General features: G+C 33.0%; 1 protein-coding gene across 2 annotated transcripts; it reads left to right on the forward strand.

Moving 5' to 3' along the window:
- The first annotated feature begins 932 nt into the window (after positions 1 to 932).
- LOC131849213 (transmembrane protein 208) lies at positions 933 to 13025 on the forward strand. 2 transcript variants are annotated; one of them, XM_059199229.1, is made up of 5 exons: positions 933 to 1293; positions 6076 to 6234; positions 7615 to 7751; positions 10446 to 10647; positions 11029 to 13025. In XM_059199229.1, the coding sequence occupies exons 1-5, from the start codon at positions 1285 to 1287 to the stop codon at positions 11032 to 11034; spliced, it is 513 nt and encodes a 170-aa protein (XP_059055212.1). In that variant the 5' UTR covers positions 933 to 1284; the 3' UTR covers positions 11035 to 13025. The 2 variants fall into 2 exon arrangements, with proteins under 2 accessions (XP_059055212.1, XP_059055213.1); XM_059199230.1 differs by lacking the exon at positions 933 to 1293 and adding an exon at positions 5195 to 5356.
- The last annotated feature ends 4379 nt before the right edge of the window (positions 13026 to 17404 follow it).

The raw sequence follows: 17404 nt of genomic DNA on the forward strand, positions 1-17404 counted from the left end.
AATAATTTAGACAACATTAATTTATAAATAAAAAGTATTGTTTTAAGAAAGTTACCTATTTAAGGGGAAATTTATTTAGAGGCATCATTTATCATTACTCTCTGAAATAAAACGTAATAGAAGATTATTTCACGTCCAGTTGCAAAAGGTTTTCAAAAACCGATGCAAAAACCGAAAAAGAGATTCTTGGTTTATTTATTTGTATAAAAAATTGTTTCTTGTAATCTAGATACAGAAATATTGATATATTGCAACCAGTACCTTTTTTAAAATACATACCGTGAAAGAATCAGTGGTAGAGCTTAATAAACGGTACGAACCGAATACAAAATAACTAGTAATAACGAAGTACCGCGTTATTACTTACAAATACTGTGTAGTCAGTAACAGTTACTACTGTCTAAAGTTAATTAGGGATCTTTCATAAATGACATTACGCAAATTTCTTTACTATTTAAACTATCTCCAATCCTTTTTTCATTTTGAAATTTTACACTAGAAAACTTATTGACCTAATTGACCTATGCTAATAAAAATGCACACCTACATTTTTAAAAACCAGAGACATGGGCTTTTTTGGCAAATTGAAGTCATGCACACTAGAATTGATTTTATTATTTAGTAAATAGTAACGTGATAATACTATAGCAACGTGTAATATTTTGTTTAGAAACTGTACGTTCGGGTACTGTATTTATCGTTACTTTTGGCTTTAGTTACTGAGTGATTTCGTACGCGTTTAGTTAATACTAAGAAAAAAATATAAATATTGTCTATTACATACATTATACTATCTCTTTTTCTCATACAGTATTAACCTTATAGTGTATCTCGCTCTGTCAGCCCGTTGTCCCTCTCTGTTGTGTGTACACTTTGGGGTTGCCAGTCCCTATTTAAATTCAACTAAATTTGATTCTATGTAACAACCTGTGATGGTTATAAAAGTAAAGATTTTGCACAGTTTTAGGGAATAATTGTTTTATTCGTATTGAATTCGCTTTTAAATATGGATATATGCTTGAAAATGAATTAATACGTATAATAAATTGCAAACGTAAAAAAAAAAAATTGTGTCACAGATTCATACAAAAAATATTTGCAAGTGACGCACGCGTGTTAGGTCCTGTGTAATGCTGCGCTGTCACTCGTGTACCTATCTGAGCATGTCGTTTATATCATAACTAAAGGTATTCTAGGTATCATCTAGCCCAGACTTTAGCTCTATCGATTAATCCTGTCTGGACGCCCGGCCAGAGCTAACATCGGCGCAGTTCCTTGCCAGCAATGCCACCGGTAAGTCCTTTATTTGGTTAAAGGAACTATTGGAACAACCTTTCAACAGTTATTCAAATAATTCTTTTAATCTCATATATTATAATATGTAATATACTAACTAACAATTTTCAGGTTTTTGTATCCAAGTTACTTTGATTATTTGTTCTTCCATATAACGAAGTCCATTGTTGCTTACAGAATGTTCAACATTGAATGAGAATTTATACATATGTTTAGTGTTTTGAAATTATGTTATAAAAACTAAAACATACTAATTCTTTCTGATGATTGAACTTCGTTTGGAATATTTTTAACACTATATTTAAAAAAAAACTTAAGTTTTTTAAAACTTATTAAATAATAAAAGTAGCTTGTTACAAAAGGAGCACAGTGGTACACTGGTGTAACTGCGGCCTTTTAGAAAGGGATCCTTCGTCTTCACTTTATACTTTCTTTGTGTTATATAAGATTAATTGTAAAAGGTATATCAAGTCAAATTTCAGTTGGAATATTTGTAAATCTGAAAGACATTTACTTAGAAATGTGAAATCTGAATTTTCTTTTTAATATTTCATAGTTAATTTAACATTGACTGCAAAAGTTGTTTAAATAAATATTACATTTTGATTCTTTGTGAAAGTTGTGTTCGATGTTCATGGGGCGGGTTTATTGTGAAAACTTATGATCGAGTATTGGCATGATATATCCTTTGTTACAATCCCAATATAGTGTAGCTCAAAGCATAGGTGTGGCAGAGAGTGGTCGGAGAGGGCAGTATTCCCCCTGCACCTGAATATGTATGTTTCAATATATTAAGCATTAACTTTTTGAAAGACTCCATTTTAGCATAAAATTCTTAGTTGCCACCAGTGGGGTATATCGAATTATCTTCTATCTTAGGAACAAGCTAGAATATAATTTCATGCACCCCACTGGTCCAGAAATAAATTGGGCTCTCTGTGGGTCTTAAATTGTATGTCACTATATTAAAACACTGTGATCTAGTATAAGCATTGGTTTTCAGCATAGTGATATATCCTTTGTCCTCAATTCTTATATAGCGCAGCTCAAAGCATGGGCATGGCATGAATGGTAAAAGCAGGCCAGATACTCCCCCTTCCCTCCTCCTGAACATACTGGCAGCGAACAGCAACACTACCTTACCCTGCCCTAAAAATCATTACTCATTATCATTACTGTATTTTGGCTTAAATCCTTACTCGCCTTATCTAAGTCAAAAGATAATGTAACTTCACCACCAGACCAGAAGCAAACTTGTCCCGCTAATACCTGGGCTCCTCACAATCCTCCTCTTAAATTGGGTGTTATTGTACTGAAAACCAGTCATTTAGATATACTGATTTTCAATATAGCGATATATCCTTTGTTACAATCCCTATATAGTGCAACATGGGCGCGGTCATAGGGGACAGAGATGCGCATTTATTCCCCCCCTCCCCCCTGCTACTGAAAATAGTGGCTGCTACTGCAACTCTCACCCCATCCTAAAAATTTGTTTTAATATATTAAACATTAACTTTTAAAAAGATTGCATCTTGACATACAATTCTTAATTGCCTTTCTTTTCTGGCTTAGCAGAAGATTAGCTTAATATGACTTGTCCCACATGATCAGAAGCAATTTTGCCCCCTAATTTTTGGGCTTCCTGCGGGGCCTAAATTGAGTATGCATACTAAGAATCTGACATTTAGTATTAACATTGGTTTTCAGCATAGTAATATATCCTTTGTTACAATCCCCATATAGCACAGCTCGGAATATGGGTGTGGCTAGAGGGGTCAGAGCAGGGCAAATAGTCCCCCCTCCTCCCTACACTTAAAATGGCTGCAGCTACACTCTTTCACTCCACCCCAAAAATTTGTGTTTCAATATATTAAGCATTAACTTTTAAAAAAACTGCATTAAGGCATTTATTCCTTACTTGCCCTTACATAAGGCCAGACCCTCGGGGCTTAAACTGGGTGTGTCACTTTACTGAAAATCCTTTGTGACAACACGCCCAGGCACGCGCAGGTCAACGCCTGGGCGTGGCCCTCGCCCTGAAATTGATGCAGGTTGCAGTAGCTGCACTCCCTCCTTCCAATTTATTAGAGCGGGGTTGGGGGAAGCTACTTGCAAACGTCCTCCTCTCCCCACCCCTCAATCCCCGCGCTCTCTATGCATCATAATCTGGGTGTGACCATACCTCAATGCAATTTTTACCAATTAGATACAGTATATATCATAAAAATTGAAATTTATTAGGCATGTATTTCAATTTCTGTAAATATAGACATTTCTATATAAATTCTAATACTGAATACTTCAGAGTATTATGGTCCCCTAGTTAACTATTCCGACTTGATTCAAAAGACATACCTTAAATAAAATCTAAAATCTGTGTATGACATTGGATTTGGAGGAAATGTGAACAAATCAAGTGTTGTATTTGACAGAATGTTATAGTTAGTTGTTACTGCCACTCGCCACCATACTTGAGATAACATACATGTACATATACTATTATTATGTCTCTCTACTATATACAGAGTGTCCCAAAAGCTGTCGGCAAGCTGGAACATGGTAACTGAAAATCAATGTTAAATATTTTGAAATGATAAACATCATGAGAAAATCTATAGCCTGTGTTTTGTCTTATTTATTACTGTTAGGTATTTCTATAATATTTTTGATTAATTAATTCCGAATATTTCCTTCTTTAAGACTGGCCTATAATTTAAAGTCAATTGTTCCAACTTGGAAAAAAAAATGTCGCTTTTTTTCCAACTAGGGTTCCATAATAGGCTAAAATTTGTTATTAATAATATTTCTTAAATTGTGGACATTTTTTTTTTTCAATATAAACTTAATTTTTAATACGTATTGAACATATTTTTAATACTTAAAAATTATTTTAATCCCGTTGTTTCTCTCAGTACTTAATTTTAAATTACATGCCCTAATATGGCATATTGGGAACTGTGAGCGAAACAGATAGGGACGCTGACGTGATAGAGACGAAGAGAGTTGCTTTAGGAAGTGAGAGCAAGATAGATAGTGACGCTAACGTGATAGAGACGGGGAGAGTCGTTTTGGAAGTGCGAGCGAGACAGATAGTGACGCTAACGGGATAGAGAGGGGGGGACTCGTTTCAGGATGTGCGAGCGAGATAGTTAGTGACGCTAACGTGATGGAGACTGTGGAGAGGAGACATCATTTTACAAAGTGAACTCGACTTCGTCGCACGCGTCTCTCTGTACTTATTCGTTCGCGTTGCTTTTGTACAAAACACAGTTTACTTCATTTAGTGGACTTGATTTCTTGTTACTTGTTTTGCCCTGAACTACAGTTTAATCAGTGATTGTGTATTACAATATATTATAAAAGTAAATATATTTTTAGATTTTCTCGATATTTTTGGTCTATACGAGATTCTACCATGACGTCACTTTTTGGACATTCTGTATAATATATCATATATTAATATTTCGCCGTTCTTTTAATTTATTCGCTTGGATTTTCTTTGAGTTTTGTCTCATATATTATTTAATAAGTATTACCTACTTAGTGTCCAGAGCTACATCTTAATGTCATTACGCTTTTTCTTCAGTAGTGGAGCATTAATATTACATTTATTATAATATATTTTATTAATTTTAATTTCATCATTGCAATCCTTATTTTAATCGTAATTTATATTTTAATTTCAATTTTTATTTTATTCGTTTTTTCATTCTTAATTAAATTCATACTTGTAATCTTAATTTAAAAAATTTAAGTTATAATTTTAGTAAAATTTTATACTATATTTAGACTTTAATTTGAATCGTAATTCAAATTTTAATTTCCAACTTAATGTCAGCCGTAAATAAAATTTTAATGTCAATCTTAATTTTTAGAAACTTTTGCTACAACATACAACATTGCGGAATTACCTTCCAAAAATGGGGTATCGGAACCGATACGTTGTTGATACCTACAAGAAAAGAGCATATTCTTTCTTAAAAGTCCGGCATCGCACTTGCAATTCGACTGGTGTTGCTGGTGGTGTTCATGGGCGGCGGTAATCACTTACCGTCAGGTGAGCCGCAAGCTCGTTTATCCCTATGCTATGAAATGAATTAATACTTTATTTCAATCCTAATTTCAAACTTAATGTGAACATAATTTTATTATTAAAATTGAAATTAAGATAGAAACTGAAATATATATTACGATTGAAATTAAGGTTAATATTAATATTCAAGTTTTCCATATAAGTCAGAAAAAACGATCGTCATCATCTAGTAATATACCCAATATTTCATTTGTCACATCAATTTCCATTCTGCATATCTTTGAACACATATGCTGCCTTTACACGTACTCTCGTTTTTTCGCATCAATCTGTTATCAAGCGGGGAAAGTGTTTTTTCGAACTCATCTAATGCTTTTGGCCTACTGGCCCTTTTAGTTTCTGCAATCAAGTACGATTTTGTAATAAACGCGTTTTTATAATAATAATGGTAACTGTCAAAAATTGGACATCCAATTACTGAGTAAAGATTTACTACAGATTATTACAGATTTATTGGTATTTATGAATCTTAAATATGTCAAAATAAAATTTTATAAGAAAATCAAACAATCGCGAGCGAAGGAGAGACCACAAAACTTAGATAAGTGTGGTTTGCGCGTGCGCTCTTTGTTACTTTAAATCATTTGCGGTCCTGATCGCGAAAGAACAAGTCGTGTAACAAAGCAACTACCCTGTAGTAATTTCAATATTCCTCTTGTATAATTTTTATTATTTATTTTTAGCCCGTCAAAGGGAAGCCACCGACAAAAGGCGCAAAACGAATACTCGTGGAAAATGTATCGACGATTAATTTCTACCGCAATATGGCAATGGCTGCTACAGGGGTGTACTGCATTCTCACGCCAACCTTCTATTCGGACAACTTAAGTTCATCAATAATTGTAAGTATAAAATCTTCTAGTTTATTATCAGATTTGAATATTTTTTTCAGTGAATCAAGATTTGGAATCATTTTGAGTCAAAGGGTGATTATTTTAGTAGTACGACTAAAACTCGTCTGCGTGGGTACATCAGTCTCATTTATTTCAGAAGACAAGCATGATTTAAAGCTGTTTTAGTTTGTAGGGTGCGGATTAGGAATAAAATTACAGGATAAGAGTCATGACATTTCAGTGGGAATGCCAACGCATGAGGGACCTTATGACAGCGTCCCCTATACACTGTTCATGTATATAGGCGACGGTTGCCGCTTAACAGCAGGTTGACCGTCAGCTTATTTGCTATTAGCTGTACCCGCGACTTCGTCCGCGTGGAATTTAACTTTATTTTCTAAAATAAAAGTAGCCTAAGTTACTCCTTATTACATCAGCTATTTGTTAAAAAAAGTGCCGTCAAAATCGGTCCAGACTTTTCAGAGATTAGCCGGAACAAGCAGATAGACAGACAAAATTGGTAAAAAATGTTATTTTGGTGGCTTAGTGAAGTGACTTAGGCTACTTTTATTTTAGGCTAGCTGTACCTGTGAGGCTATTTTTATTTTAGGCGTCTTCGTCCGCGTGCAATTTAACTTTATGTTTCTAAAATAAAAGAATTTTTCTAAAATAAAAGTTGCCTAATTTACTCCTATTACTACCTGCTAAAAACATTCCGTCAAATTTGGTTCTGCCATCTCTGAGATTAGCCGGAATATACAGACAGAGACAAAATGATAAAAAATGTTCATGGTGTATGTACCGTATTTATATTCATATGCACGTGGTAAAAAACGGTTATTTCAACATTACAAACAGACACTCCAATTTTATTTATATGTATAGATACTTATTTTTTTTATAAAAAACTAAGTTAACACTTCTGCTCGTAACGGCTAGTTATAACAGTACTATTTAATATAGAAACGTTGGCATTATTAGTTATGGGTCTATGAGGGTATATATTCTTAGCTAGCTGTACTCGCGACTTCGTCCGCGTGTAATTTAACAAAAAAGTTAATTAGAAAATTTTTCTAAAGTAACAGTAGCCTTAGTTACTCCTTATTACAACACCTACCTACCAATAAAAGTTCCGTCAAAATCGGTCCACCCATTTCAGAGATTAGCCGGAACAAACAGATAGACAAAAATTGTACAAAATTTTATTTTGGTGTATGTTCCGTAATTTTATTCATATGTAAGAAGTAAAAAATGGTTATTTCAATATTACAAACAGACACTCCAATTTTATTTATATGAATAGATTATGGCGTTTCCCCTACTGTAATTTTTTTTGTCTTTATTCCCGCTTAAATTGTGCTATCCGTCTGACAGTCACTTTTTTTTCAGTTCATAAACGTACTAGTGATGTGCGGCTACATTGCATGTTATCGAATGATGAAGTATATTAGTCGCCCACACTATACTGCTGACAATCAACTAATCGATCCAGGTCTGGATTTGAACATGGAAGGAGGAATTGGAGAGTGAGTATTATTTCTCTATTTATTAATTCTTCTCTTATTTTTTACGATTTACCCACTTGTAGGAGTGATTTACACAGCGACATGTGACGCGGAGCGTGGCAGTATTGGCTGAAAATTAATTTGATTAACGATTAATAGTAATGATTTAAAAACAAATCATAAATTTGATTAAGGATTGCTTATTCATAATTAATATTGAAATTTATATATATAAAATAAAAATCATAATCATTAATCGTTAATTTGATTAAGTATTATATTTAATTATGTCCAAATTTAGGTGAAGTTCATCGAGATTTATACGAAAGTCGTCTGTTTTGATACCAGGGTTGTGTGTATTTTTGTCTTCAAGCTCTTCAATCAAGTTGTAATTTGATTGATGAGTGAGATATGGCAGCGAAATTATAGGGTATTGAAACATGATATTTGAGCTCTCCAGAATGACAACTCAGCGGGTATGGAGAGCTTCATGTGTTGATCTTAAGTTCGTAATGATACGATAACAACATATATAAACATTGGTGTCTATTTATCATCAGACCGTCAGTTTTTTTACCATTATAATTAATATTAGCAGTGTAGATGTGGATGAGGATAATGATGGTGATAACGACGATGGTGATGATGATGTTAATAACGATGATGCAATCGATAATGATGTTGAAGTCGACGAAAATTATGATATTATTGTCGATGACGTGATGAATGCTTGTAATGGTGATGTTATTCCATTACAATCTAAATCATCGACATCATCATCATCCACAGATTCATCACTGACATCATCATCATCATTGACTGTAATTTAGAATAATTTATTTAGATTATTTTTTATCTACCGTTTTAAACTTTTCGTCATCATCATTTCTTCTATTGTTATCATTGTTTGGTGATTTTTTTACTTGCAACAAGTCTTTCACCCCATCAATGGGATATATATAAAATATATATTTACTAGTTGTACCCACGACTTCGTCCGCGTAAATAATGAAAACAAATAAAAAAAATCGTTTGAACTGAAAAAAATGACGAATTTTTTAAATATGTTTAAGTCTATGTCCTTCCTTAGGGTCTAGACTCTCTATGTATCAAATTTTATTTAAATCGGTTCACTAGTTTTAACGTAAAAGCGAGACTGACGGACAGACGGACAGAGTTACTTTCGCATTTATAATATTAATAAGGATCAGGATAATGCAAGAAAAATAATAATAATACTCTTTACTGTGAATACATAATTATCATAGCTTCATCAAAATTATTATCATCATCATCATCTGAATTATCATCGATATCATCATCACCATCACCATCACATACACTCACACGTACCTTTAGCAAATTCAAATTATTACTAGATGCGGTTGGTTAGCTCCGATCTGTGGTTGTGATAGGTATTTAAAAAAAAATTGTAGGTGATGGTTATAGTCAATCGTAAAATATCTTGAATTAAATGTTAATCAAGCCTTAATAAGTTAATCAATTAATGTTTATGATTAGTGATTATTACGACTTTTTTTTAATCATGATGAAGATCAATCGTTTTTTTTAAATACTTAACTTAACCTTTACTTAACCATTACTGCCAATATCGGTTATTGGTACTAGACCATAGATAGAAACACTTTACTTTTACATTCTTTAGTAAATACATTTATAATATACATAAAAAACTTATACAAACAATTATCATCATTACGAACTTTGAGCTACATAGGTATCGAACACGCGACTATCTGATTAAAGCAGTGCACTAAATTCATTATTATACATATAGTTATATTTAAAAAAAAATCAAAACCATGTCAAAATGTAATGTGTGGTTTAGAAAGGGAGAAAGAGACAGACGAAAACTGCTACTTTATATTATACTAATTATTAGTTTAATTATTACTATATAATAGTTAATTTTGTAATGTATAATAATGTAATTATAGGCTTCCTAAGTTAATAGTTGTAAATTATAATGAAATTTTGAAAAAATATACATGAATCAAAAAGTCCAATAAGCTGTAGCTAACAACCGCTTCAATCAAATAAAAATACGCATCATAATTGGTCCATTCTGTTAGAAGCTATGATGCACAGTCACGTTAAACTTATAACACTCTTCTTTTTCGTCCGAATTTTGAAAACAGTTGCAGTTGTAGAAACTTTGGCAAAAATCTTCTACAAATTGTTCTTGTTTGTAATAATAATAAATAATATAATAATTATAATCTTAGGACAATTCATACAGCGCCATCTAGTCCCAAGTTAAGCTAGCTAAAGCTTGTGGTATGGGTACTAGATAACTGATACAAATACATAGAAATATTTGTTTTCGTAAATACATACATATTACACATGAAAACATACAAACAATCCTTCTCATGAATACAAATATATATTGACAGCCTCGGTTTTAATTTACTTGGTCGGTGCCAAGCGAGGAATCGAACCCGAGACTATCGGAAGTAAGGCGGTCTGCTACACCGTTAGACCGTCATCTTCTTTCATACATATGTATGTATAATAAAAAGGAAATTATTCACTGTATATATATGAAAACTAAAATAATGCTTGTTAAAATTTGTCTGTGCGTTTGTCATCAGCTAATCAGAAATAGCAAAAATTCCTTGTTTCCCTTATTCCAATCAGTTTGCAAATAAAAAAAATACCAATCAAATATTTATAAATGTATTTTTTTTTCAGACATATCAAGGATATTGTCATCTTGTTGTCTCTGACACACATTTTGGCAATAGTAACAAATTATTTCTGGTGCCTACTCCTGGCTCTCCCGCTGCGGGCGGGTTGGCTGTTGTGGACTAACATCCTGGGGCCCTGGTTCTTCCAGCCAGCCCCAGAGGAGACCGAACAAGACGAAAAAAAGAAGAAAAAGAAAATGAAGCGGGTAATTATTATTTAGAAATCATTATTTATAATAATATTATATTTACTAATAATTAATAATATTTTGTTTACTCTGAATTACGCTGATGTATATAGGATGAGTCAACATGTGACCAAAACATCAACTGTTAATAATAATATGTCAGGACAATTCACACAGCGTCTTTTAATCCTACGCTTAGCAGAACTTGTATTATGGGTACTAGACTACTGCAATATCCCAACTGGGATATCACATGTGATGATATTGCTATTATTATATTATTGAGATTTTCAATGGATTAAATGAACTTGGAAGATTAGAAATAAAAGTTTGTAAATAAATATTGTATATGGTTATAAATAAATTGTTATTCTTATATTTTTTTTCTTTCTTTCACAGATGTAGGGAAGGGCCCATATACGTACAAAGTTACGTGTATGCTGAGGGTAAGCGCATAGAATACGGAACAGAAATTTTTTTTTATTTTAGTGACTTTTTTTTATATAAATTACCTAGTTATTATAATTTATGATACTATTTACATTTTAGTCAGATAAATTAAATTTAGTATACATTTTAGATTTACATCGAAATTATTATTCAAGGCAAATGAAATTTCCGTATACAGTTATTGTGATTAAATAATTTATATTAAACTTATTTAAAATATTGGTAATAACATTTTTAAACTTATATAATTGACTCGTAAGTTTTAGCATTGGATTTTAAAACAACTGGTATTTTTTTAACCGTCACTATATGAAAACATTTTAAAATATTTATTATGTAGTATTTTTACAAATGGTTCTGTTTCGATAACAAAAATTGTGTAATAATGTTCTACAAAAACTGTTTATTTCTATTAACAATGTTCATTACCAAAGTTTTACAAGACTTCAGTAACAATATAACTTAATTTCTGAAACTTTTGTTAATGTAATATATAGTATATGTGTATGTAAAACTGAAATATTTTTTATATTAATTGTAAAACTACTATCGGACTGACTGCTCAGATGTAAGACACTGGCAACAAATCGACTGTGGTTCTCTATAAATCTTTAGTATATTTTATTCGAAACCATAACATAGAAATTTTCGTACATTTAAAGCATAACCATTTTTGTCGTTAAACCATTATTTCACAGTAAGCGATGATGTTCAGGTATGTAATAGATTTATTTCTATCCAATGAATATTAATTCAGATAGGAGAGCAATGTTAATCATGAAATTGTCATTTTAATATATTGTTTCGATATAAGATCAATGAATCGTAATAGACGACTATGATCAATTTCCAATGCCATTTTTATCGTTTTCATCCGCCAAATGGTTTACTTTGTGAGCTGTGTTTCGGATGAAGGGTGATTAATGGCATTGGTGGGATACGGAGACACTGATTAAGTCATTGGGGATGAGAACACATGAGCCGTACCATGCGCTACGTACGATCTGCCCGTGGTACTGTTAATGTAACAGGCGACGTCCCTGACTCACCGGCCGGTGGTCAGTTTGTTTGAGGCCCTCAGCTGCGGTCGTCAGCCTGTTTATCCCTAAGTAATTAAAAAAAAAATTGCTAATTAGATCTAAGTGTCTCACGGTCGCACTCAGAGACGTTACTTAAATTATCGCTATTGAATATGTAGTATCATTAAATCTGACACAGACAAATTTAATCATTAATTGGCAAATGACAACTTTAATGCAGAACAGGACTTCCCTATGAGCTGCAGTTCGATAAAGTAGTATAAATTATTCGAAAACAGATACGACATTCAAGTTTAAATGTTCTGGAAGTTTAATAATTATTTTGAAAAATTATCAAATGCACTACTAAATATGTTTTTGAATATAAAAAGAAAGAAAAATAGCCATCTTTATTATAATAAAATATAATGAGCATTTATATTTCTAGTCGTGAATACTGTGCATGAATTTTTGTTGTCAAATTTGTCAACCACATGAATTACACCTTATAGGTTTCTTTAAAACGAATGATAGATTCAATATATTTTTCACTTATCAGAGTCGCAAGTCTGTAGCTATATATTAAAATATAGTTTTAGAATTTTACAATTAACTTATAAAAAAGTAAATGACGAGGTTCAATGCAAAATAACCTGAAAATGTGCGTAAATAACCGTTGGTTTATCATTAAATTTGTCATTATCTGTCACTAATTAACCATTAGCTGTCTCTGAGTAGGATAGTTTTGACAACTACACTAAGGAGTTGCTTAAGTAACCATTTAACGTCTCTGACTGCGACCTTTAGTTATAAGTATATGTATAACATTTTTAACTTTTCAATTATTCGAAAATACTGTTTAAAATTGTTTATTTGTTTTTGAAAATTTGGTAATTGGTTTTAAAAATATATTATACTTTTTTTTTACATTGGTATTATTTTATTTATTATATTTTATTCATTAATCATAACTTTTGCTTTATTTTAAATGTTGACTTATATGTGCATGAATATTATGACTTCATTGGCTTGATTAGGTATTATTGTACCGGTTAATCATGACGAATGATGATACAGGGTTAGTCGAATGCGCATAATTATAAGGCCAGATGGAATTCAAATGAAAGTGTTTCACTGTCAACATACCACAAAGTGCAAAATTTAAAGTAGTTTCGAAACCTACTTACTTTGTACGTAGTAGGTAAAGTTAAAATTTTTATTAAAATCTTGGTGAATGTCACAATTTTTTAATAAAATAGATATATTTAATGGAATGTTGCTCCAGTCTGTGATAACGGTTTACGCTAACGGGGCACCAGTGGAGGATGATAAAATGAGCGTAAGGTCAAGTGAGTTAGCTCATCATAACATCTGGAATTTATCACTATGGTCCGGGGGGAACCGCGTGGAGGTCTACCTAATATTGCTAGCAAGGTGTTTAGTCCAAATTACTGGCAATCCCTTTCAGCTCGGGCGTACTCTTTACGACTAGCCCTGTATAGAATGCTAAGTGATCTCATTTGTATAGTAATATTACTAGAAAGAGTTCTATGGTCCTAATATTTTTCGTCTCTCTGGATATATTTGCAACTACTTATATTGTTTTATATTACATTTAAAAATTATTTAGAAGTGTGTCCTAGTCCGTCTTATAAATCCCAATGATCCTGAGTTCCAGTCTGGTTCACATTTATAAACACTACCCATTATTGCAAATTCTCATAACAAAGCAAATTTAATTCGTGAAGGCGAGTATAGCTGCCATTATATATTGTGTAAATTTAAATTTCTACTCCAAAGATTTAGTATTTAATTTTCTGCCATAACTAAGATGGGCGCCGAGAATAACTTTAAACTTTGCACCCTTCTCCCCATAAACTTTCCGGTCTTCTTCTGATAAACTTTCCACCCTTGTTCTGATTAACTTCCCGCATCTTTACCTTCCCAAATTCGCTTTTGATTCTTATTTTCCATTTCTACACCAAAAATATTAAATTTCCATAACTAAAATGGGCGCTGAGAATGCTCACAGAGAATACGTTATAGCCATATTAAATTTCCATAACTAAAATGGGCGCTGAGAATGCTCACAGAAAATACGTTATAGCCATATCCAAAATAATTTTACTTAAGACTATTTCGCCAAATTATTATATTCAAAGCACATGAAGTATTGCGGTCAGGGGTAACTTCTGCTCTAGCGGCTTTTGCTTGAGTAAGAATATCGGGTACGCGACCCCGACCTCCCCAGCTGCTGCAGTTTTATGTTTAAATTCTATGGAATTGAAACATATAACTGCAGTATCCCTCCTTCGCCCCTTCTTTAACCCTTCTTTCGCCTCTTAATTCGCCCCTTCCTTCGCTCCATTCTTCGTCCCTTCCTTCGCTCCTTTCTTCATTCCTTCCATAGCCCTGTTCCTCATAAACTTTCCGTCCTTCCCAAAAACTTCCCCATATTTATTCCGTCCCAAATTAGTTCTTGATTCTTATTGTCTTCCAATTTTATACCAAATATTCAAGACGTCATCGTTGACGTCAGGTAGTCGCCAGAGTATAAAATTTAAGTCCAAACTATTGTTTTTGTACTATTTATTTAACATTCTGATGATTTGGGATAAGGAATAGGAAGTGAAGCATTATGTTTCAAAAGTTATAAGATAATTCGGTATCTTTTGCGGTATACTATCGAGGGTGTTTATATGTATGGACATTTATAATTCTCTATTTTGTGATAACAGGGCGCACATTATATATTTCGGGAATTTATAATTTTGGCTCGGAAGTTCTCGTATTTAAATTTCTGCCATAACTAAGACGGGCGTCGAGATTGCTCACGAAAAATATTTTTACTTGAGACTATTCGCTAAATTATAATATTATTCCCCCATAAACTTGCCGGCCTTCTCCCCTTAACCATCCCGCTCATATACCCTGTATAAACTGTCCACCTTTCTTCTCAAAAAATTAACTAAACTCTCCACATCTTTTCCTTCCCAAATTCGTTCTTGATTCTTGTCTTCCTTTTCTACACCCAAAATTCAAGGATAGTTGACGTCAGGTAGTCGCCAAAGTATAAGGAAAAGCCAAAACCATTGTTTTTGTACTATTAATTTGACAATCTAATGATTTGGGTTAAGGAATAGGAAGTGAAGCATAAGGTTTCAAAAGTGATAAAATAATTCGGCATATTTTGCGGTTTACCATCGAGAAAGTTTATGTGTATGGACATTTATTATTCTTTATTTCGTTATAACAGAGTATGGCTGACATTATATGTTACATGGAATTACATTTCTGACTTGAAAGTTTTCATATTAAAATTTCTTCCATAACATGACCGCTGAGAATGCTCACGGATAATACGTTATGACTGTATCAAAAATAATTTTACATTAGACTCTATTTGTCAAAGTATTTTATTCAGAGTACATGAAGTATAGTGGTCAGGAGTAACTTGAGCTCTAGCGGATTTCGCTTGAGTGAGAACATTCGGGTATGTGACCCTGACCTCCCCAGATGTTGCAGTTACAAGTTTCAATTTCACAACTGTAATATCCTTTCTTTGCCCTAATCTCTATTCCCCATAAATTTCCTCACATCTTATTATTCCCAAAATCGATCTTGATTCTTGTCTTTCATTTCTACACCCAAAATTCAAGGATAGTTGACGTCAGGTAGTCGCTAGAGTATAAAATATAGCAAAAACCATTATTTTTGTACAATTAATTTGACATTCTAATGATTTGGGATATGGAATAGGAAGTGAAGCATAAGGTGGCAAAAGTGATAAGATATCGGTATGATTTGCGATTTACCATCGAGTATGTTTACGTGGGTGGATATTTATTATTCTTTATTTCGTTATAACAGAGTATGGCTGATATTTATATGTTACATGGAATTACATTTCTGATTCGGAAGTTTTCGTATTAAAATTTCTTCCATAACTAACATGACCGCTGAGAATGCTCTCGGATAAAACGTTATGACTATATCAAAAATAATTTTAATTTAGACTCGATTCGTTAAATTATAATATTCTAAGTACATGAAGTATTTAGGTCAGGGGTAACTTCTGCTCTAGCGGTTTTCGCTAGAGTAAGAACATCGGGTACGCGGCCCCGACCTCCCCAGCTGCTGCAGTTATATGTTTAAATTCTATGGAATTGAAACATATAACTGTAGTGTCCCTCCTTCGCCCTTTTCTTTTCCCCTTCCTTCGTCCTTTTCCCCATAACAAGGGATACTGCAGTGATATGTTTCAATCCCATTGAATTGAAACATGTAACTGCAGTATCCCCCTTCGTCTCTTCCTTCGGCTTTCACCCCATAAACTTCCCGCTTTTCTCCCGTGACCATTCCACCCGCCTCACAGACTTCCCGCCCTTCTCTCCTCTAACTTCTCGCCCTTCTTCTCATTCACTTCCCCCCATGTTTTTTTTCCAAATTCTTTCTTGATTTTTGTCTTCCATTTGTACACCCAAAATTCAAAGACAGTTGACGTCAGGTAGTCGCCAAAGTATAAGGAAAAGCCAAACAGTTATTTTTGTTCTATTAATTTGACATTGGATTGATTTCGGATAAGGAATAGGAAATTAAGATGCGTCAGTAGTTCAGTGAAGCACAGAGTGTCAAAAGTGATGAGATATCGGTATGATTTGCGGTTTACCATTGAGAATGTTTATAATAATATTCTTTAATTATAATTTTCTAAGTGCATGAAGTATTTCGGTCAGGGGTAACTTCTGCTCTAGCGCTTTTCGCTAGAGTAAGAACATCGGGTACGCGACCCCGACCTCCCCAGCTGCTGCAGTTATATGTTTTAATTTTATGGAATTGAAACATATAACTGCAATATCTCTTGTTATGGGGTGAAGGACGAAGGAAGGGCCATAGGAAGTTGCGAAGGAGGGATACTGTAGTTATATATTTCAATTCCATAGAATTGATACATATAACTGCAGTATCCTTCCTTCGTGTCTTCCTTCGCCCGTTCCTTCGCCTTTCACCCCAAATTGGCCAAAGTACGCCAAAGACATATATATAGTAAACAAAGCTAAAACTGTTGTTTTTTGTACTATTAATTTGACATTGTAATGATTTGGGATAAGGTTTTCCTATTGGAAGTGAAGCAGAAGATGTCAAAAGTGATAAGATATCGGTTTGATTTGCGGTGTATCATCGAGAATAACGCAGTATGGCTGACATTATATATTACATGAAATTACATTTCTAACTCGGAAGTTTTCATATTTAAATTTCTGCTATAACTAAGTTGGACGCCGAGAAAGCTCACGGAATATACT

The sequence above is a fragment of the Achroia grisella genome, unplaced genomic scaffold, assembly GCF_030625045.1.
Source record: "Achroia grisella isolate CSIRO2021 unplaced genomic scaffold, CSIRO_AGI_Agris_v1 utg640, whole genome shotgun sequence".
NCBI classification, from domain to species: Eukaryota; Metazoa; Arthropoda; class Insecta; order Lepidoptera; family Pyralidae; genus Achroia; species Achroia grisella.